Source organism: Lacerta agilis, chromosome 15 (assembly GCF_009819535.1).
Source record: "Lacerta agilis isolate rLacAgi1 chromosome 15, rLacAgi1.pri, whole genome shotgun sequence".
In the NCBI taxonomy this organism is placed as follows: domain Eukaryota; kingdom Metazoa; phylum Chordata; class Lepidosauria; order Squamata; family Lacertidae; genus Lacerta; species Lacerta agilis.
The window spans coordinates 29243012-29263882 of record NC_046326.1 but is presented as its reverse complement, the minus strand read 5'-3'; the positions used below and the strand labels follow the sequence as shown (position 1 = coordinate 29263882).

At 49.2% G+C, this 20871-nt stretch overlaps 1 protein-coding gene across 1 annotated transcript in view; it reads left to right on the top strand.

The window, feature by feature from the left end:
* Positions 1–20871, top strand: part of TSPOAP1 (TSPO associated protein 1) — a 35345-nt gene that overhangs the window by 1244 nt on the left and 13230 nt on the right. Inside the window, exons 4-18 of the mRNA XM_033172568.1 lie at positions 259–381; positions 1556–1660; positions 1902–1952; positions 3572–3592; positions 4663–4855; positions 5187–5416; positions 5705–5814; positions 7052–7161; positions 8385–8626; positions 10776–11364; positions 12562–12713; positions 13782–14330; positions 15908–16228; positions 17029–17217; positions 19514–20602. Of these exons, the coding sequence (XP_033028459.1) occupies positions 1559–1660; positions 1902–1952; positions 3572–3592; positions 4663–4855; positions 5187–5416; positions 5705–5814; positions 7052–7161; positions 8385–8626; positions 10776–11364; positions 12562–12713; positions 13782–14330; positions 15908–16228; positions 17029–17217; positions 19514–20602 (3948 nt within the window). The 5' untranslated portion in view covers positions 259–381; positions 1556–1558. The remainder of the gene's footprint in view (positions 1–258; positions 382–1555; positions 1661–1901; positions 1953–3571; positions 3593–4662; positions 4856–5186; positions 5417–5704; positions 5815–7051; positions 7162–8384; positions 8627–10775; positions 11365–12561; positions 12714–13781; positions 14331–15907; positions 16229–17028; positions 17218–19513; positions 20603–20871) is intronic.

Below are 20871 nucleotides of genomic sequence, written 5' to 3'. Positions count from 1 at the left end.
ATGCTTGATAATCACTGAGGAACTTTCAGTGCAACTGAAATGGAAATTGAATCCACAGTAAGTTCAGGGCAGAGAGAAGAAAATAATTTTTCAGGCAGGGGCTTCAACCAGAGGTTTGAAGTTGGGACAGCAGAATAATGGGGTAGGTAATAGAACTGTAGAGTTGGAAGGGACACCAAGGACCATCTAGCCTGACCCCATGCAATGAAGGATGCATGTGTTATGCCGCTGAGCAACCTTCCTTCTCTCCCTGGGCAGGTTGAATCTGAAAATGCTGACTTGAGGTTGCAGGTGGCTGTGGTGACCGAGGAACGGGATTCTGCTCTCCAGAAAACCCAGGAGCTCCAGAACAGGCTGGAGAGTCTCGGGCAGGCGCTGAAGGTTGGTCAGATCCAGCGTTGTGATTGGAAAGAGGCATCTCTTTGAGCAGCTCTCTGCCCTGAGCTGCTCTCTGCCCTGAGCTGGGATAACAGAGGAGGCGGATTTGGGAAACAGGTTCCAGGTTCCCAGTTCAAAAATTGGTAGGATGTGCATGTGTGTAGATGACAGCTCCTTATTCTGGCTGGCTGTGCTCCGGTGTTGAAAAAGGAAGCTGGAATCAGGAATGGGGAAGTGGCTTCTGTTTCAGGGATTTGTAGCAGGGAAGTGGAATGCCCTTTTATGGACAGTCTGAGTAAAGCCCTATACAGCTTAGGCCCAGGCTACCTGAAGAACCACATTAACCCTTACAAAACTGCCTGGGCTCTGCGATTTGCAGGGGAGGCCCTTCTCTCAGTCCCACCACCTTCACAGGTATGCTTAGTAGGAACATGGGAGAGGACCTTCTTGCTGCTTCAAACCTGTCAAATTCCCACCCTAGAGAAGCCAGACTGGCTCCCTCCTTGCTGTCCTTCTGCTGGCAGGTGAAGACCATTTTATTCCAACAGGCCCTTGGGAACTGGCTGGTTTTTGTTGTTGTTGTTGTTGTTTTAAAAAGGAAAGGGCTTTTAATAGCGCAGTGCTGTATTTATTATCTGTATTCAAATAGATTTTTTTTATAAAAAAAATATTGATTTATATTGGCTAACTAATTAGTTGGGAGAAGCAAAGAAACCAAGTTTGCCCCTTTTGTTCTCAGGGGATACACCCAAGGGGACCTCAGATCCCAGAAAAAAAGTGTGAGAGGAGGAGCAGGAAGTTAGAAACAGGATGCAACCTAAAATTTATCAGTCCAGACATCAAAGAAATAGAAGTCAGCATAGAGATAAAGTCTGCACAGCTGGAGGTCTTTTACTCCCTGTCTTAATCCAATGCAGACCTTCTAAGCAAACAGGAGCTGCACTGTAAGTGAAACCACAATTTTTTTTAAAAGAGAAAGATACTCTTTCCCCTCTACAGTATGGGCCAAAATATGTCTATCTTTTGTCTGGATGGCATGGGCTGCCTCTCAATTGTCAGAAGCTGCTATGCCCCCTTCTTGAGATGAGGGTCCCCATAGCTTGGAAGGAGGACCCTGAGGTGCTTGGAGGGGTCACCATCACTCAGCTCTGTGCTCATGCGCTTCTGGTTTCCCCAGCACATGAGAGATGTTGCGGAACGAAGGCAGCAGCTGGAACAGGAGCACGAGAGGGCCCTGCAGGCCTTGCAGAAGAAACAGGAGGAAGTCAGGCAACTGCAGCAGGTGAGAGATCCACCAGTGAGGCCGCTTGCATCCTTACCTTCTTGGTTAGTGCACCCTTGAGAGAGCTCTTCCGTGTGCTAGTAACCTGATTAAAGCAGGGGGGGGCTAAACTATGGTCCTCTACTTCCATAATTCCCTGGTGGTTGGTCGTGCTGGCTGATGGGTGTGTTAGGCACCCAAGACCTCAAGAAATAGGACTGGTGACCCCTTAACCTCTTTTTTCTTCTTCTCTCGCCTTCAGGCCCAGGCTGAAGCAAGGAAGGAGCACGAAGGAGCTGTCCAGCTCTTGGAGGTAAAGCGGGGAGAAAATCAAGGAATGCCAGACAGAGCGAAGGCATGTGTTTCGAGCACACGTCTTGCCCTCTAAAAGAACCCTGAGAACTGTAGTTTGCTAAGGGACCCAGGTGGCGCTGTGGGTTAAACCACAGAGTCTAGGGCTTGCCGATCAGAAGGTCGGCGGTTTGAATCCCTGCGACGGGGTGAGCTCCTGTTGTTCGGTCCCAGCTCCTGCCCACCTAGCAGTTCGAAAGCACATCAAAGTGCAAGTAGATAAATAAGGGACCGCTCCAGCGGGAAGGTAAATGGCATTTCCGTGTGCTGCTCTGGTTCGCCAGAAAGTGGCTTAGTCATGACCCGGAAGCTGTCTGCGGACAAATGCCAGCTCCCTTGGCCTATAGAGCGAGATGAGCGCCGCAACCCCAGAGTCGGACACGACTGGACCTGATGGTCAGGGGCCCTTTACCTTTAAGGGTGCTGGGAATTGAAACTTTGAGGGATGATAAGCCACGGTTCCCAGGATTCTTTTGGGGGAACCCGTGGGCTTGAAATGTACTAGGTGTCAGCAGCCGGGAAAACAGTCAAAGAGTTTTCTTTATTAAAGGGATTTTTCAGCAGAGCTGATGTGTTGCAGGATTTCATAGATTTGTAGGGTTGGAAGGAATTGTAGAGTTGCCTTGGAAAAGCAGTTCCTGGGAAACACCAGTAAGGGAGAGTTTCTGTTGAACTTGGGTCCTGCTTTCAGGCTTCCTATTGGGGCATCTCGTTGGCCAATGTGAGGACATGCATGTTATGGAGAAAGTGGAGGAGAAAGGTTCCCCCTCCCCCCCATCTCATAATACTAGAATGGTGGGCATACAATGAAGGAGGCAGTGATGGCCACCAAAGAGGACCAGACAAATTCATGGAGGAGGAGAAACTTCTCAGTGGCTTCTAGTCATGATGCTCTGCTCTGGCTCCATGGGTGAAGGTGGAAATGCTTCTGAATACCAGCTACTGGAAGTCTCAGGAGGGGAGAAGGCTCTTGCATGCAGGCCCTGCTTGAGGGCTTCCTCAAAGAGGAATCTGGTTGGCCACTGTGAGAGCAGGATGCTGGACTTGATCGCCCGTGGGCTTCATCAGGCAGGCTCTTCCGATGGTCTTATGGAACCCCCTCCTACTGGAGGCAGCGATGCCCACCAACTTGGATGGCTTTAAAAGAGGACCAGACAAATTTATGGAGGAAGGGGAGGCTATTGATGTCTACTAGCCGCAAGGGCTATGCTCTTCCTCTCCAGTTGGAGGCAGCAATGCTCCTGAATACCAGTTGCTGGAAACCACAGGAGCGGAGAGGGCTCTTGTGCTCGGGTCCTGTTTGTAGGTTTCCCACAGGCATCTGGTCAGTCAACAGGATGCTGGGCTAGATGGGCCCTCTGTAGCCTGATACAGCAAGTTCTTATTAAGTTCTTAACAGGATGCTTGCCTAGATGGGCCTTTGGCTTGATCCAGCTGCAGGACCCTTATGTTCATCCTCACACCTGTTTCCTAGCCATTTCTCTGAAATCTAGATTCTGCATCAGGATTATTGTTTCAGGAAGATGCCAGGGTGCAGTTAACCACATTTTCTCTGCTCATTTCCTTCTTCTTTCCTGACAGAATTCCTTGGATTGCATGCAGGTACTGCTGATCTCACCGTGTTTAGGAAAATGTCCTTCCCAACCAAACCTGGACTGCTTCCCAGAAGGAGTTTGGAATGGAGAAATACCAGATTTTAACCAATTTTGGACTGGGTTGGGGAGAGGGCCAGAGAAGAACAGAAGGGAATTCAGGGTTTATTGGGCTCTCCATTCCAAATGAGCAACTGTGCTCAAGCCTGCAAAACAAGAGCAAGCTTTCAGGCCCCAAAAGGCTGTTTCTCAAGTGAAACAGCCAGAGTTATAGAATTGTGAGAGTCATCTAGTCCCACCCCCTGCAATGCAAGAATCACTGCTAAATATACACACGAGCCCTTGGTGACACAGCAATAAATGTGGGTGTTGGGGAGAGAGAAGGAATATTGCCTTCTAGGGAAATTGGCTGGTGGTTTTGGAGCTTCCCCCCTGCAATTATGATGACATGCAAATTGGCTCACTTACATAAGTGCCCTACATTGCTCGCTGATGCAGTCTTCCCTTGGCCAGGCACCTCATTCTGGGAATGTCTTGCTTGCTCTTGATCTTGGTGGCACAAAGGGATAGCAGTGTCATGCATTTGCTGTGCTGGCAAATAGTTAGATGTGTGCTGTGGATGTTGTTATGTGTGCAAGGATCTGGGCACGTGATGACACCAGTCCGCTTTCCCCTCTGGTGGCTTGTTTGGTTGTAGCTGCACTAGTCCTAACAGAGCCATCCCTACCCTTAGGCAAGTTGAAGCAGATGCAACAGGCTGGAGATGCTGAGGTTGGGGGGCAGCCAGGTGCTGGAGGGCAGACATCATGCCTAAATGTCTGCTCTCAATCAACATCCTTGTTTCTCTGTGTTTTGGGGGGGGGGGAAAGAGCGATGTCTCAGTGGGGCATCCAGCTTGAGAGGCAGTCTACCAGATTCTGTAGGAGTCACCTTGGACTGATCCATCAAGTTCCTTCTGACATTCTTCTAGAATCAAAGGATCATAGAATTGTAGAGTTGGAAAGGTGCCCATTAGGTCATTTGTCCAATGCAGGAATCACAGCCAAATTATCCATTTTCCTTAACTTTTCCCCACCCCAGGCCCGCGTGAGAGAGCTGGAGGATCAGTGCCATAGCCACACGGAGCAGTTTAACTTCCTCTCTCAAGAGCTCAAGCAGTTTCGCCTCCAAACTGAGAAAATCGGTCTTCCGCCCTCCTCCCAGGTGACATCCGAGGTCACCTTCACCACTTGCCAGACTTCTCTGCAGCTCCTGGAGGGACTCAAGGAGAAAGGTGACTATGGAGGGGGAGAATCCAGATGCCATGGTGTTCCCAGATTCAGTAACTGCAGAGTATGATTTGCTTCTTTTTTGGCGGTGGCAGACAAAGCAGTACCAAACATGCAATATAACAATCCAATTATAACAACACAGTAATTAAAACAGGGGACTGGGGGGTAAATCTGGGTCAAAACCTGTTGCCTGAGGTGGGCCTTGAAGTGCAGCAGTGTGGCTCTCTTGGCTGTCATTCAAGCTCCCCAGTTCCAGAGTGTTCCATTGTCCCTGCACCCCCCACTTTGCTTGGCGTCTCTGCCCGGCGTAATGTATATACTGTTCGGTTTCAGATCCAGAAATTGCCACCATCTCTCCCCGGTGCAGCCAGAAAGCTCAAGATGGAGGGCTGGAAGGATCCTCCCGCCTTGCTGACCCTGCGGTGCCCGTTGTAGTCAGAAGCCCAGATGCAAATACCCCTCCGCTTGCCTTGAAGAAAATGGTCAGGAAACTGGAGTCCCAGTCCAGCTCCTCAAGATCCGAATCCATGCAGAACAGCCCCAAATCCTGCCCTACCCCTGAGGTTAGTCCTGGGCCAGGCGTCTTCTTCTTTCCTTTTAGCAGGCACCTAAAAGAGTACAATGAAGGCACCTGCCTAATGTCAATAGGCAGGGAGTTCCAAGGTGTAGGTCCTGCCACAGTAGAAGTTTGAGTTCTTTCAAATGTGGAAATGGCTATTATGCGGCACCCTTAACAGGGCTTCAAACGGAGACCAAAATTGGTGACTGGGTTCAGATGGACTAGCTCCTTTGCTCTATCCTTCCCTCAGCAGAGGTGTCCTTATTTCACTGTCTTCTGTCGTTTTTGTTAGGTGGACACAGCCAGTGAAATGGAAGAGCTGGATATCGACATGATCTCACTAATCCCAGAACCAGAGAACCAGGGTCCAGTGAAGCTCCGAGTCTTCTTAGCTCGTTACAGGTAGGGTCTCCGTGTTGGTGGGAATGAGGAGGCTTGGGAATTCTGAATTCGCTTCTCTCAAATTCTTAAGGTCACTGAGGTCTGCCACAACTTAAGGCAGGGTGGAGCTATTCCAAACAGCTGTGTGGCTTTTGCCTCATAAGAAAACAACATACCTTCCAACACATCAAAGGCAAAAACAAATGACGCCATCTTCTGGGACCCATTTTTTCTTGCAAGAGGACAGCGGGCATTTTGGTCACTGTGATCTCATGCAGTTTCACGCTGTGATTCCTCCCCCCCCCCAAAAAAATAAGCACTTTGTTGGGCCATGGAGCCCCAAAACACGTGCTTTCGGGTGCCACACGAGATCATGGCTCAGGGAGAAGTGTTTTTTTTTTGGGGGGGGGGAATCATGGCGTGAAATTGCACGAGATCACAGTGCCCAAAATGGCCGCCGTCCTCTCGCGAGAAGCAAACGGGATGTCCCGGTTTTTCTGGGACACTTGTGGTGTATGACATAGGGAAAGCCCTGCTGGACCAGGCCAATGGCTCATCTAGTCCAGCATCCTGTTCTCTCAGTGGCCATCCAGATGCATTTTATGGGAACATAAGAAGAGCATGCTGGATGAAGCCAATGGCCCATCATGCTCCCACAGTGGTACGAGCACGGCAGCAACTCTTCCCACTTGTGGCTCCCAGTAACTGGCACTCATAGTATATGTGGTTCATATATATTGGAAACCTCAAGACTTGATTCCTGCTATGCAGTCTGTGTGGGGCTGGCTTTGGGGCCTGGTCTGGAAGCTCCAGATGCTGCAAAACACTGTGGCCAGGGCCGGCGCGTCCATTTAGGCGAACTAGGCAGTTGCCTAGGGCGCCAAAATGGAGGGGGCGCTGGCCAGCTTGCCCCCCCCTCCGTGGCCCAGTGCCGCTCCGCCAGCAGCAGAGTGGCGGGGAGGGGGGAGCAGCCCGAAATCGGGCTTCTCTGCAGGGCCGGTGCTAGGGATTGGCGGGGGGGGGGGGGCGCCAGAAGGTGATCTCGCCTAGGGCGCAAAAAACCCTAGCACCGGCCCTGGTTGTGGCTAGACTGTTGATAGGGATAGACTACCACCAGCGTACAGCAATGAGACTCTAGAGCTTGTGCTGGCTGCCTATACATCCAGTGTCTCGCTGGCTTCTGAAACAGCACTGTCAGCTTCCTAGCGCCGCTCTTGACTTTCCCGTGTAAAAACAATTCCTGTTGTTCCCATTTCAGCTACAATCCATTTGCCGGCCCCAACGAGAACCCCGAAGCAGAACTCCCGCTGACGGCCGGTGAATACATTTACGTCTACGGAGAAATGGACGAAGATGGCTTCTTTGAAGGTACGGCATCATCGTCTTATGAAGATTATTTGTAACGTTCTTGCTTATTGAAATAATTTTTGGTGGCGAGTCCGAGAATTCTGGGGAGCAAGCAGTGCCAACCCAAAGAACAGAAGATTATCGCATCACCACCACAACCAGCACCCTCATTTCCATAGTTAAAACCATGCTGTTCAGCATATTGCTAATTGCTGCGGTGTTTTCTTTTTTCAAATATGTAGAAGTATTTGTTAAACCTCAACAATATTTTGCTCGGCTCACGTTCCATGTCTGCACTGATGCTGCACAATACAATTTCCTGTTCTTTTTTTCTGGTATCTTCTCTCCCTCTCTTCTTTCTTTCTCATTTTTCCTTCTGTACATTTTTTCTTATGGTTTTGAAACTTCAATAACTATTATAGGGGACGGGGACGGGACACCGTACTGGAGGTGCCTTACAGCATCAAGAGATTTACAGAGTGTCAAAAATATAACGATGGCAGTCATATATACAATACAATGCAATCTTTATTACGGTCCATAGACCCATCAATTTGTTACAAAGCAATACCCAATTTGGACAGTCAGCCTTCAGGTTACACAAGCATTTTGTTCAGACTTAAAACAGGGATCGTTGGTTCTTGCAACCACCGATAGAAACTTCACCACTGCTAATGTTCTGGCATTTGTCTGGTCTTCCAATAGGAACATGACATACCGGTAATAATCCTCTGGTTTTCCTGGGAGTGGAACTAGCCAGGGTAAAATCAGCTCAGCCCTGGCTTGCTTGAATTTCACACAGTGCAGCAAAATATGTTTTATAGCAGGCATGTCCAACAGGTAGATCGTAATCTACCGGTAGATCACTGGACATCTGCGGTAGATCACTGGTAGACCATTGGCTCCCCCCCAAAGAAGCTGAACAACTGTGGCTTCCCTAAAAAGGCTCAACATTTTACCTCCTCCCTGAAAAAACTCAACAACTTTGACCCGAACCCCTCAAAATGGGCCTACCTCCTTCCTAAAAAAAAGCACAACAAGTTTGACCTGAACCCCCAAAAAGGGGGTAGATCACTGCCAGTTTTTAACTCTGTGAGTAGATCGCAGCCTCTTGGGAGTTGGCCACCCCTGTTTTATAGAATCTGTGTCTTGGGCACACGAGTCATATATAAAAATGCATCGAAGCACACACAACAAAATTAAGCATAATTTCTATCCTGTCACCTCTTGACCTTCACTTCCAGGGGAGCTGATGGATGGGCGGAGAGGCCTGGTCCCCTCCAACTTCGTAGAGCGAGTTTCGGATGAGGACCTTGTGACATTCCTGCCTCAGGAGCTCCACGATCTCTCCCAGAGCTCCCCTCTGGAACGGAGCTTCCTTAGCACCAGCCTCAGCAGTGCGGAAAGGAGCGACTGCTCCACCGAGGAGCTCAGCGCCAGCACGGCACCCTCCAGGCTGGAAGAGGACGAGGGAGCCATACCCACGGTAGTGCCTCCCCCCCCCCCCGGTTCAACATTAAATTGATTTTTTTGTTGCATACAGAAACGTGTAGGCCCAATGGGAAAGGCTGTGGAAAAGAGATATCAAATTTACGCCATGTTATAATTTAAGAGAGAATGTAATGAAAATGCAATACAGATGGTAACCTGACCCCGCTCAGACTGGCAAAAATGTATAAAAACTGTAGTGATGTCTGTTGGAGATGCAACAACTGGGCAGGAACTTTTCTACATATGTTGTGGGAGTTTCAAAGAGATAGTGTGATTTTGGGAAAATATCTATAACGAATTGAAAAAGATATTTAGACTTACATTTGGAAAAAAAACACAGAATCCTTTCTCTTAGGTATTATGTCAGAGGAAATAAAAAGAACGGTCAGACCAATATTTATGTATGCGACTACGGCGGCAAGGTTATTGATTGCCAAAAACTGGAAAAGCTGCAGCGTCCCAACTAAAACAGACTGGCTATCTAAAATGATGGAATACTTCCATATTGCCGAACTAACAGGGAGGATAAGAGGAGATATGGTACAAAAAGTGAATAAGGTGTGGGCTATCTTTAAGGAAGGGACATGGGTGGCGCCGTGGGTTAAACCACACAGCCTAGGGCTTGCTGATCAGAAGGTCGGCGGTTCGAATCCCCACGACAGGGTGAGCTCCCGTTGCTCGGTCCCAGCTCCTGCCCACCTAGTAGTTCGAAAGCACGTCAAAGTGCAAGTAGAGAAATAGGTACCACTCTGGCGGGAAGGTAAATGGCGTTTCCGTGCGCTGCTCTGGATCACCAGAAGCGGCTTTGTCATGCTGGCCACATGACCCGGAAGCTGTACGCCGGCTCCCTCAGCCAGTAACGCGAGATGAGCGCCGCGACCCCAGAGTCGGACACAACTGGACCTAATGGTCAGGGGTCCCTTTACCTTTACCTATCTTTAAGGAATACATCAAAATTTACGTGGAAAAAGTAGAATTTCTGACAGGTATTGAGTGAATCCAGAAAATGATAAGAGTGAAAGGAGAGTAAAGTCAAGGTAGATGAAGAGATTTAAGAAATAATGAAATGCGTTTAAGCTAGCTGGAAAAATAAAGTATCGTAACAAGAACGGCTGGAAGTCACTTGGTGGGTGTGCGGTAGGTGTGTAGGTATGTTGATATGTATAGTATAGGTAAGTATTATATAGAGTAATGTAGGTATGTTTTATGCTATGAATATAAGGTAGTGTGTTGCGTATGTGTTTTGTGTAAATGTAAATGTATGCATTTTATATGTTAGCAAAAAATAAAAAAGTTAATAAAATAAAAAAGAAACGTGTAGGCCCCAATGAAACAGGCAAGCAAGAGGGGGAAAGTAAAATAAAAAGCAACACAGGGAAATGAAATAAGAACAGCAAACCAGTATACCAACCATGCTTCACTGAGGTGGTATTTAAATTATTATTATAATCGGTGCTGTTTTTCTAGAAAAAAAAAAAGGTGCCAGAGCTCACCAATGTGAGAGCCAGTGTGGTGTAGTGGTTAAGAGCAGTAGACTCGTAATCTGGTGAACCGGGTTCGCGTCCCCGCTCCTCCACATGCAGCTGCTGGGTGACCTTGGACTAGTCACACTTCTCTGAAGTCTCTCAGCCCCACTCACCTCACAGAGTGTTTGTAGTGGGGGAGGAAGGGAAAGGAGAATGTTAGCCGCTTTGAGACTCCTTCGGGTAGTGATAAAATGGGATATCAGATCCAAACTCTTCTTCTCTTCTTCTTCTTCAACATGAGCTTCTCCCTTGTTCTCTTAGAATGGCAATGGTGCACACTTGAGAGGTGCTGGAGCTGAGCTGGGGGGGGGAGCCCCGATTATAATATTTATTTATATCCCGTCTTTCTCCCCAGTCAGGGAACCAGGCGGCTTACACAGATAAAACAGAGCAAAACCATAGAAGAGGCAGTCATTAAACTGTAATTAAACAGGAATAGAATTAAAAATGATATCTGTGTGGTGTTTATATGTGGTGGAGGGGTCAGTATCGCTCTCTAAATAGAAGAACGCCTAAGAAGGGTTTGGGAAGCATGTTTTGTCGAGTGACGTTTGAGATCAAAGAAAACACCCAGGGCCCAAATGGGTTAACCATCTTGCACTCCCACCACATGTGCAGGAACGAGCCTCGCTAGTAGTGCCTTACCCCAGGAAGGTGACCCTCATCAAGCAGTTTGGCAGCAGCCTCTTGGTGGGATGGGAGCCCCCCCTGCCGACCCCCGGCTCCTCGGAGATCCAGAGCTACAACCTCTACGTGGATTCCGAGCTGCGGCAAACCGTGAAGGCCGGATCGCAGACGAAGGCTGTCGTTGAGAGGCTGGACTTGAAAACGAGAACCTACCGCCTCTCTGTGCAAAGCGTCTCGGAGGCCGGGAGCTCTGACCGGCTGCGGTGCACTTTCCTTGCCGGGGGCGGGTTTGCCGTGGCCCCCACCCAGCTCAGGGTGCGGAGCGTAGGGGCCACCTCAGCGCAGATCTCCTGGATGCCGAGCAACAGCAACTTCCCACACACCGTGTACCTTAACAGGGAGGAGCACGAGGCCACCAAGGCGGGAGTCTACTGGTACACCTTCCGGAACTTGAATCCGAGCACTTCCTACGTGGCCACGGTGGAAGTCCAGCCGCAGCAGCAGGTGCTTGGGGAACCGTCCCCAGAGAAGCAGGATCAGCTGCTTTCCGCAGAGATCCAGTTCACAACGGCATCAGCAGGTGAGTCTCAGCCAAGAAAAAGCACCTTCACGTGGCGCAGCACATAGTTAAAATATGGAACTCCCTGCTGCAGGAGGCAGTGATGGCCACCAACTTGGATGGCTTTCAAAAAGGGTTAGACAAATTCATGGACGAGGAGAAGGCTGTCAAAGGCTGCTAGCTATGATGCCTATACTTTGGAATCCCCTGCCTATTAATTATCAGGCAGGTGCCTTTCCTGTACTTTTTTTTGGGGGGGGGAACGCTTGCTTGCAAAAACATAGCTGTCAACCCTCCCTGCTGTTTCCCAATGCTATAATAAGGGAATTTCCCGCAAAAAAGGGAAAGCTTGACAGCTATTGAATGCTGATATGTTTTTAAATCTGTTTTTAGCTTACTGCCGATTTTAAATTATTATGATTAAATTATTAATCTCTTTACTTATTACAACATTTTTTATACTGCGTATCAACAAAGCCCTCTGGGACATTTCAAACAAAAAGTTGTGAATCACTAGAATACAACGACGCAATCCCTTTAAAAATATATATATAATTGATGTTTTAAATCCTTGAAAGTTTTAAATCGTTAATGGCTTTTACGGATAATTTTATTGTTTTACCTTTTTTGTAAACCGCTTTTAGGGTTTTAGCAATCAAGCGGGATATAAATCTAATGAAATAAATAAAAGGGGGGAAATGAAATTAAAGAGTGAGAATAAAAGCTGTTGAATATTAGCGTTCATTGGTTATCAGTTAAGGGTTCCTGAACTGCGAAGCTTCGTGACGAGGGTTGTGTTGTAAGTGATGGCTCCATTGTCTATGTAACAAAGGAATGTTTGAGTCCTTGTGGAAATCTCAAATTATGACACATTTTCTCCGTTATAGCTATATTCTAGAGTGGATGGTACCAATTGTCCAGGATAAGATTCTGACTGTTTGAGCTGCTACAATCATGTGTAACTTGCCAGCAGCTATTCGCCTTGTTTTTATGACGTTAAGCAACAACAACAAAAAATTAACCAAGAGCAGAAAACCAGACATTACAAACGGCTTTGGGCTGCTGCTCTTAACGTGTGCCCTCTTTGCCTTCTGAACAGCACAGATTCCCTTGCGGTATCACCAACGGAGCGAATTTTGCCGCTTCCCCAGCAGCGTGCACAGGGAAAGCTCAAGAGATTAAACAGAGTGCCATTCATTTGAAACTCATCCCTTGCAGGGTCTCCAGATGCTCCCCTGGATGTCCGAGTGGAGGCTGGTCCCAGTCCTGGGATTCTGGTGATCAGCTGGCTGCCTGTCACCATCGACGCGGAAGGATCGTCCAACGGGGTGCGAGTCACCGGCTACGCCGTGTACGCAGATGGGCAAAAGGTACCCGCTTTGTGTTGGGCGCAGATGAAACGCACTGGGCAGAAGCATTGTTTTGTTGATATTGTTGTTGTTAGCTTGGGTATACAACTTTAGTCATACTCAAAGTAAAGGTAAAGGTAAAGGGACCCCTGACCATTAGGTCCAGTCGTGTCCGACTCTGGGGTTGCAGCGCTCATCTTGCTTTACTGGCCGAGGGAGCCGGCGTACAGCTTCCGGGTCATGTGGCCAACATGATTTAGCCGCTTCTGCCAAACCAAAGCAGCGCACGTAAACACCGTTTACCTTCCCGCCGGAAGGTAGTTTGATGTGCTTTCAAACTGCTAGGTTGGCAGGAGCAGGGACCGAGCAGCGGGAGCTCACCCTGTCGTGGGGATTCGAACCGCCGACCTTCTGATCAGCAAGCGCTAGGCTTTGTGGTTTAACCCACAGCGCCACCTGCATCCCTTACATACTCAAAGTAGACCTGTCGAAATCCACAAACTGTCACCCATTGTTAGCTCCCAAGGAAGGGTGGGATTTAAATTCAAGAAGTAATGATCTAACTTTATATACAATTCATTTTTATTAAGTTACTTGGTCTCCATTTGTTGAATTTGTTTTGTGATAACAGGGAGCAGCCCTTCCCCCAGATCTTCAACATCCATTGAATTATACCTTTAAAAATTGACCTTTAGCCTAAAAAATTATAAATTACTTTCTTCAGTTTTCTAGATTGCTGTTTCTACAGATTACCTGTTTTTGTGTCCTCTTGTTGCTTCAACTCCCCCTGCCCACCCTCTGTATCAACAAGTAATTTCTGATGTGTCTGGGGAAAATTCATTAAAAATCAAATAAAAAAGAAAATAAATGCTGTTTTTAATGCATGTATGTGTTTATCATTTGCTTAAATCATTTTAAGTTACTTTGGGTTGCCATGACAAAATAAGCATCTAATATAAATAATAATAATCGTAACAATGATTTTAAACCACCTTATATCATGGGTCACCACCAATAACCAATTTGGTGTTGGATTTGCTCCTCTTGCCGCCGGTTCATGCCTGTCCCTCTGGTGACCCCTTTCTGTAGGTGATGGAAGTGACCTCTCCGACAGCTGGCAGCGTCCTGGCTGAGATTTCCCAGCTCCAGATCCTGCAGATCTGCCAGGAAGTCTCCGTAAGAACTGTGTCCCTTTATGGCGAGTCAGTGGATTCGGTGCCGGCTCAAATCCCCTTGGCTCTGTTGGGAGACACCACCAGCTGTTCCTCCCCGTTGGAGTTTGGCGGTCCTGCTGTGCAGCTTCCGGGCGGGGAGGGGCGGGACGTCCTCGCTGCCCAGACCTCCCAGGCATGCGGGACGGAGGACACCCCTGCAGCCGCAACCACCGATTCGTTTGCCAAATCCACCTCCCAGCCTAGCATCAGCCGAAAGAAGTCTGGGAGCGCCTTGCTGGCGGAGACCTCTCCCAATGGGTCCAGCTCTCCCTCCGGGGCTGCCTTGACACGTGTGCCGCAGGAGACACCTCCAGAAACGGGTCCTCTGCCAAGAGGCGAAGGCAATGCTTTTGTGCCAGTGACTGAGGACAATTCAGCCATGCTCAGGAAGGCTGCCCAGAAGGAATGTGAAGAGGGTGACCTGGTCAGTGTGGATTCCATGTGTGTTGGGGCCTTTCTTTTGGGGGGAGGTTGGGGAAAGGAAGCAAGGCTGCAGAAGGGACTGTATCTAGGGCAACAGTGTGGTGCAGGGTAAGGGCAGCCTCCTTTTGTGGGGGAAACTTTTGGAGGCTGCATACCAGTCTTAGGCAGGACTCAAAGACAAAACTGTGCAGGGCAGTGGATGTGACTCTTACCTTAGTAATTTTCAGCCATGGAAAAGGCAGAGGTTTCTACACTCCCTGCTCCCCTACCCATCCTCCTCCCAGGCAAGCAAGAGGCATTGCCCCGGTTCAAAGACACCGTTGATTAGAGCATAGTGTTGATAACGTCAAGGTTGCAGGTTTGATCCCTGTATGGGACAGCTGAAGACTGCAGAAGTTTGGGCTAGATGATCCTCAGGATCCATTCCAACTCTACAATTCTATGCTTTTATGATTCCAGTCCGGCAAACGTACTTGGGGAGGGTGTGGCCTCTGGGAGAGGGAGTGGCCTGAAGAGAGTCCCAAGGGCCAGATATAGATGCCTCAGGGGTCAAATCTGGCCCCCTGAGTTTCCCCATTTCCTGGCATAGTGACTTGTGTGCAGCTGTGGGAAGAAGGTTGGAGTTTGGACAGGGAGGAAGGGGGTAGCCTTGGGCCAGTCATAGCATCATAGAATTGTAGCGTCAGAGAGGAACCTGAGTCCACCCCCTGCCATGCAGGAATCTCAACTAAAGCGTCCATGACAGTCACTCTTTCTTACTCTATAAGTACCTTGCAGGGTTGCTGTGAAGATTATATAGGACCTTGAGCTTCATGGCGGTAGTGGGGTGTAGCATGATACATGACGCGTGAAAAGGAAGCACCTTCACGCAGCACAAAGTTGAACTATGGAACTCCCTCCCACAGGACGCAATGACGGCCACCAACTTGGATATCGTTAAAAGACGATTAGACCAATTCATGGAGGTCAATAAGGCCACGATGGCTCTGCTCTGTCTCACAGGCAGAGGCAAGCAATGCTTCTGAATAACAGTTGCTGGAAGCCACAGGAGGGGAGAGGGCTCTTGGGCTTGGGTTCTGCTTGTGGATTTCCCACTGGGGCATCTGGTTGGCCACTGGGAGAGCAGGATGCTGTTCCAGCTGGGCCATTGGCCTGATCCAGCAGTTGCTTCTTATCTACTTCTATATTCCTGACTCTTTAATGGCTCGGCCAATATGCAGTGCAAGCTCATTTTAATTCTGTTTTTGTAAGTTCAGCCATTTGCTTCCGCACATCGGATGTGTTCCCTGGTGAAAATACAAGGCATTCAGGGGTGAGGAGGAGGAAGGGGAAGGAACGAAGCAGCCCAGGATCCATTGGGTCCAGAACCTTCTTGCTGCCATTGAGTGTCAGCCCCATTGCTGCACCGGCTCGAGGTAGATGCATCAGTCTACCTGGCTGGCATGCTGACCTGCTGGCCCCTCTCTGTTAAGGCCTGCTGGCAGCAGTTGGGTTTAGGATTAGATTAGATCATAAGTGATTAGATCATAAGTGATAGCTATCCTTGTTGCGAATGTTGCTCTTGGTGTCTGATCTTTCTTGCTGCAACCATTTCCTTCCCAGCAACCCCTGCTGGTGTCCAGAGTGCAGGAAGCAGCGAGCCGAGGGGAAGCCTGCTCTGCCGATATGAGGGCGAAAGAGCCCCCACCCGAAAAGGGGGCAGAAAGCGATCAAAGTTGCCTGGGAATGAAGCTGTTGCCACCCAGCAGATCTTCCCTGCAATGCGAGGACAGGTCTGGCGACTCAGGGCAAAGCGAGAGGCGAGCCCCAGAATCTGTGGCTGGATCTTCCGCGAGGCTGAAGATGCTGAAGGAGATTCCCAGGGATGACTCCTTGCTGGTGCCCAGGGTCAGAAGAGAGGTCCGTCTCCTTTGTTCAAAGGGTTTTGATTGGATTTGGTTAACTCATGGGCCAGTAAATTCCCACCAAGTGCTTTAGGACCCAGTTGAGCTGAAATGAATCTCTGCTGTGAAAATCCGTCTTTTGGTTACAAAAGTTCATATGCAAAATGTTCAGGGGCGTGTGTGTGTTGATGTTATTATCAGGTGTCAACATACACACAGAGATTTTGTGTATGAACTTTTGCCACCAAATGATATATTTTCACAGCGCAGATGCATGCCAATGTTTGATGAATAGTCTTTGATAATTGACATGCAATGGTAGACAGCATTTGACTATGCTTGTTAGTTGACATTCAGCAGTAAGTAGCTCGCACTTGCTTCTATCAGGCTGTTCACCTGCAATTGTACAGTATTAGTATTTTATTTCATTTGGGAATTTGCATGCAATGGCAGTTTGCTTTTGTGCCGGACAGCTGACATGCAACAGTGGTTACCTTTTGATAGATGACACACAAATGGTATTTAGGATGGGAGAACTAACATTTTATGAGATTTCATAACTGTTGCTTGCTTTTTTAACAAACAAACAAAAAACACCCCAGAATGCTCAAGCCTAAAGCATCCCACTTTGCAAGGTTAAGATCAATGTAGATTACAACCTGAACATTCATGTTCAAAACGTGAATGTAGATTTGGAAATTGGGCAGGCTTCAAGCATTGCAATATTCAGTTTGGCTCCTGGATGAATTTTGTGGGGCTTAATTCTTCATGGACAGTAATATCTTTTTAAATTTCTAAATTTTCAAATTTTCGCAGGGAGAGAAAAGGTCTGATGCGGGAAATCGTCCAGTGACTCTTCTGACTGACCACAGCCGCGGGTCGGACCTGTCTGATATCATGGAGGAAGAGGAGGAGGAAGAAGAGGAAGCGAGTCAGCAGTCTGGCAAGGCAGGAGAATCAAAATGGGCTCCAAGTGAATGCCCAGGCAGAGAAAATGGAGAGAAGGTAATCTGTTGGTTCCTTTAACCACATGAGTGGGGAACCTTTGACTCTCCAGGTGTTGCTGATCTACAACTCACATTAACCTCTAGCAATCTTGGCCAATGGCCGGGGCTGATGGGATTTGTAGTCTAGCAACATCTGGTGGTCTACAGGTGCCTCACACCTGCTTGGAGAAGCTAGAGGTGTGGTCAGTCAGTTGGGTTCACCCAGAGGAGCATTTGTTAATAACAAAGTATATCATGAGCTCCTTCTCCAAATGATGGGGTTAAAGGCAGCAACCTTTGGGGTTCCTAGGTGGCCCTTGTCCCCATCTAGATGCTGACCATGCCCAGATCCGATTAGCTTCAGCAGACTGGTTCATCCAAAAGCAGGAATGAAATGGGGCGCATTGATCACTTGGTTCAGGAGGTTCCCCTTGTTTGGGAGAGCCCCTAGCCATGTCCCCCAGGGAGAGTCCAAAAATGGAAGCAGCTCTGTTGATCTGGGACCATATTCATCCCACCACACAGCACATAGCAAAATATCAGTTTTATTAAGTACAGCATAATGACAATCTTATGCAGTTTCTTCCTGGGAATATGCTCCACTGAACTCGGAGGCGTTCACATCTGACCTCATAGGATCAAGTTGTCAAATCCCTTTCCCCTAAAGATCTTCAGCCCCCTGAAACACAACCTTTAGCTTTTCATTAGCTATGGCAAGCCATCTCATTAGGAATGGCAAACCAGTGAGTTGGGGAGGAGTTGGCACCCAGGAGAAGTTTTGTTTAGTTGATTGCAGCCTCTGGGAGCTCATGACCAGGACTTGTAAACAGGAGCATTTGTGAGGGTGTTTTGAGTGCTGTCTCATGGTGTGTGTAGGACCAAGAGACATGGACGCCGAAGAAGATGCTGCAGTGACCTGCAATACCTGTGCCGTGTTTCTTTTCCTGCCTGAAAACGTGCACAGCTACATCTGTAGCAAGTGCAAACTGGTTGCCTTGCTGGAGAAGGAGGTACAGCAATTTGAGGCCCACCTATCCATACTACTGAGCTACTAGGCAAGATCCAGAACTTCTCGATAGAGCAGAATGGACTGTGTTGGAACAGCAACACAGGTGGGGTGCCCCTACGGAGGAGGAAGATCGCCCATTGCAGGAGACGAACCCCTGGAGGAAGGTGACGCACAGAAGCAGGACTGTCAGGAGCCACGCTGTGTCACTGGAGCTGCTTTTCTTTATGATACAGTGGTTAATTCGGAGCAAGAGTCCACAGCAAATTAATTCTAAGGAGGAAGAGCTTACACATGTTGAGACATGGGAAACCACAGAAGTGGATGGACAAATGGACAGACAGACAGACAGACAGATATGGATTCCTAGGGGCTGCCATCCCTCCTCACATTGCACACAGCTTCCCCCCTTTCCCCCACCCTCTTACTACAAATCCTCCAATAGGGTCTGTGTTCTGACTTCATGCAAATCCAGGATCGTCATGTGGCACTGCAAATCCTCCTGCGGGGTCTATGTGATGACAGCCTTACATTTATATATATATAGGAAGATGCCCCATTAAGAGTTGTTTGGAGGAAGACCAGCCTTGTGTTCCACTTGATACCTGCAACACCTATTCAGCCGGACTGCACAGATCGTTGAGAGAGGGTAGATCAGGTAGACAGGCCTAAGGAAGAAGACTTTAAGAGCCAAGCAGAAAAAAAGACCTGCTAAAGTTGCAAGATGTTTAAGCAGGATGAAAAGGCTGGTGTTTGATCCATCACTGAGCCAGTGTCCTGGGCCCAAATCAGAGCTGGGATACTGGCCAATTCTTCCGCCTGGATGTTCACATACACCCACCCCTCCAATACCCCTGACTTCTTTCTATGCACCTGGACTCCTCTAACTTCATAATGTTGGTCTTCGCAATGGATTTTGGCACAAGAAGAGCCCTGCAGCCGCAGGATCAGACCAAAGGTTCATCTAGTCCAGCACTACATTTGCTACTGTGGCCAGTCAGTTGCTCTGAGGAGCCCATGGGCAGGGCAACAAAGGCAACTATCCTATCCTGCTGTTCCTCAACCTTCCCTAGTAACTAGTGTTCTGAGGTAGATTGCCTCTGGCTGTGGAGGCTCCATTTAGCAACCAGAGTTAATATAGCCACTGATAGATGTAGCCAGCCTCCTCCACGAACTCGTTTAGCCCTCTTTTATTGCCACCCGAAGGACTGATGGTAGGTAAGCGCTGTTCCCCCATCCCTTTTAACACCTATTTCCTCTTTCTCTCTCCTTCTCCCTTGCTGGCCTGTTCTCCGGGGCTGGAACACAGCTGGACCTTGGCGACACTGACAGTGATGAAGAGATCCTGGAACGGATCCTGGAGATGCCATTGCAAAAAAACTGCAGCAAAGCACTTTTCAGCATCCCAGAAGTAACGGAAGAAGAGGAGGAGGAAGAAGATTGGGACTGCGGCCTGAACAGACCAGTTTCACCCCCTCTGGCAGGGAAGTCTTCTGACGACTTCCGGGATAAGTCTCCCTACAAAAGAAAAGACGTTCCTCCGCTTCCTGTGGATGCTCCACCGAAGAGGAACCAGGTTCTGTCAGAGGAGGAAGTCTTGCTGGATGTCCCTGGGAAGTTCAGGAGAGAGGGTGTGAGTGAAATGCCAACTTACCCTGGGAGCTGGGAGTGGGATTGCCCTGAGATTGCTGTGGAAAGGAAGTCTTCCCACTGGGGAAGGCCCAGCCGTTGCAGAGAGAAAGCACTCAGCCCATCGCAGGGAAACAGGAAGAGGAAGGTGGATATACAAGAGCGATCCGCCCGTTCCATGCTGAGCAATTCCCACCAAGTCGGAGGAGGCCTCTACAGGGCCCGGAGCCTGAAGGAAAACTTGGACGTGATCACCAGCCTCGGGGTGGAGGACGAGTCGGATCTGTGCAGCTGGGCGAGGCAGAGACCCCGCCAAAGGAGGACGGTGCCCCTCAAGGCGGCGGGAGAGGAAGGCGGCCCCGGGGGCTTCTCCCGCTGCCTCAGCCCGGAGAGCTTGGAGATCAACGTCGAGTACGACTCCGACGAGGACATGACGATCACGTCCACCCCGGCCAGCCAGCTCAGTTTGGACGGGAGGGCCGACGGATCCCCCACGGACTGCGAAGAGGGGTGGAGCGACTCCTCCAGCCACTCGGGGTCAGTCCAGTCCAGCGGGCCGAGGGAGCTGAAGAGGTGCAGCAGCTGGGAAGAGGAGAGCGGGGATTGGAGCACGTCCCCCAGCCGCTCACCCGGGAGGCTCTGCTGGAGGAGGAGGGCCCCCGTGGGCGCCTCCGAGGAGCGGAGCCGGAGCCTGGAGAGGACCCCCTCTCTCTGGAGAGGCGGGCTGGAGCGGCCTTGGAAGGATGTCCTTCCATCGTCACACCGACGGGTCTGTGAGCTGCCCCCTTCCCCTACCGCCATTGCCGCAACCCTGACCGTGCTTTCTCTCCCCCAGCTCCTGAGCTTTTGCTTGCTTTCTGATTCTTGTGCTGAGTGCTTTGCTGCAAACAGAGGCGCCTCCTGTTGTCCTAACAGCTGGAGCTTGTGGTGCATTTGCGATGCTCCTTGGTGTGGCTCTTCTTTTGTCTCGCTCCAAAATCAACTTGGCTGGCTGGAGGCTTCCCATGCAGTATTCCTCTTCCCAAAGGGAAACCCTGC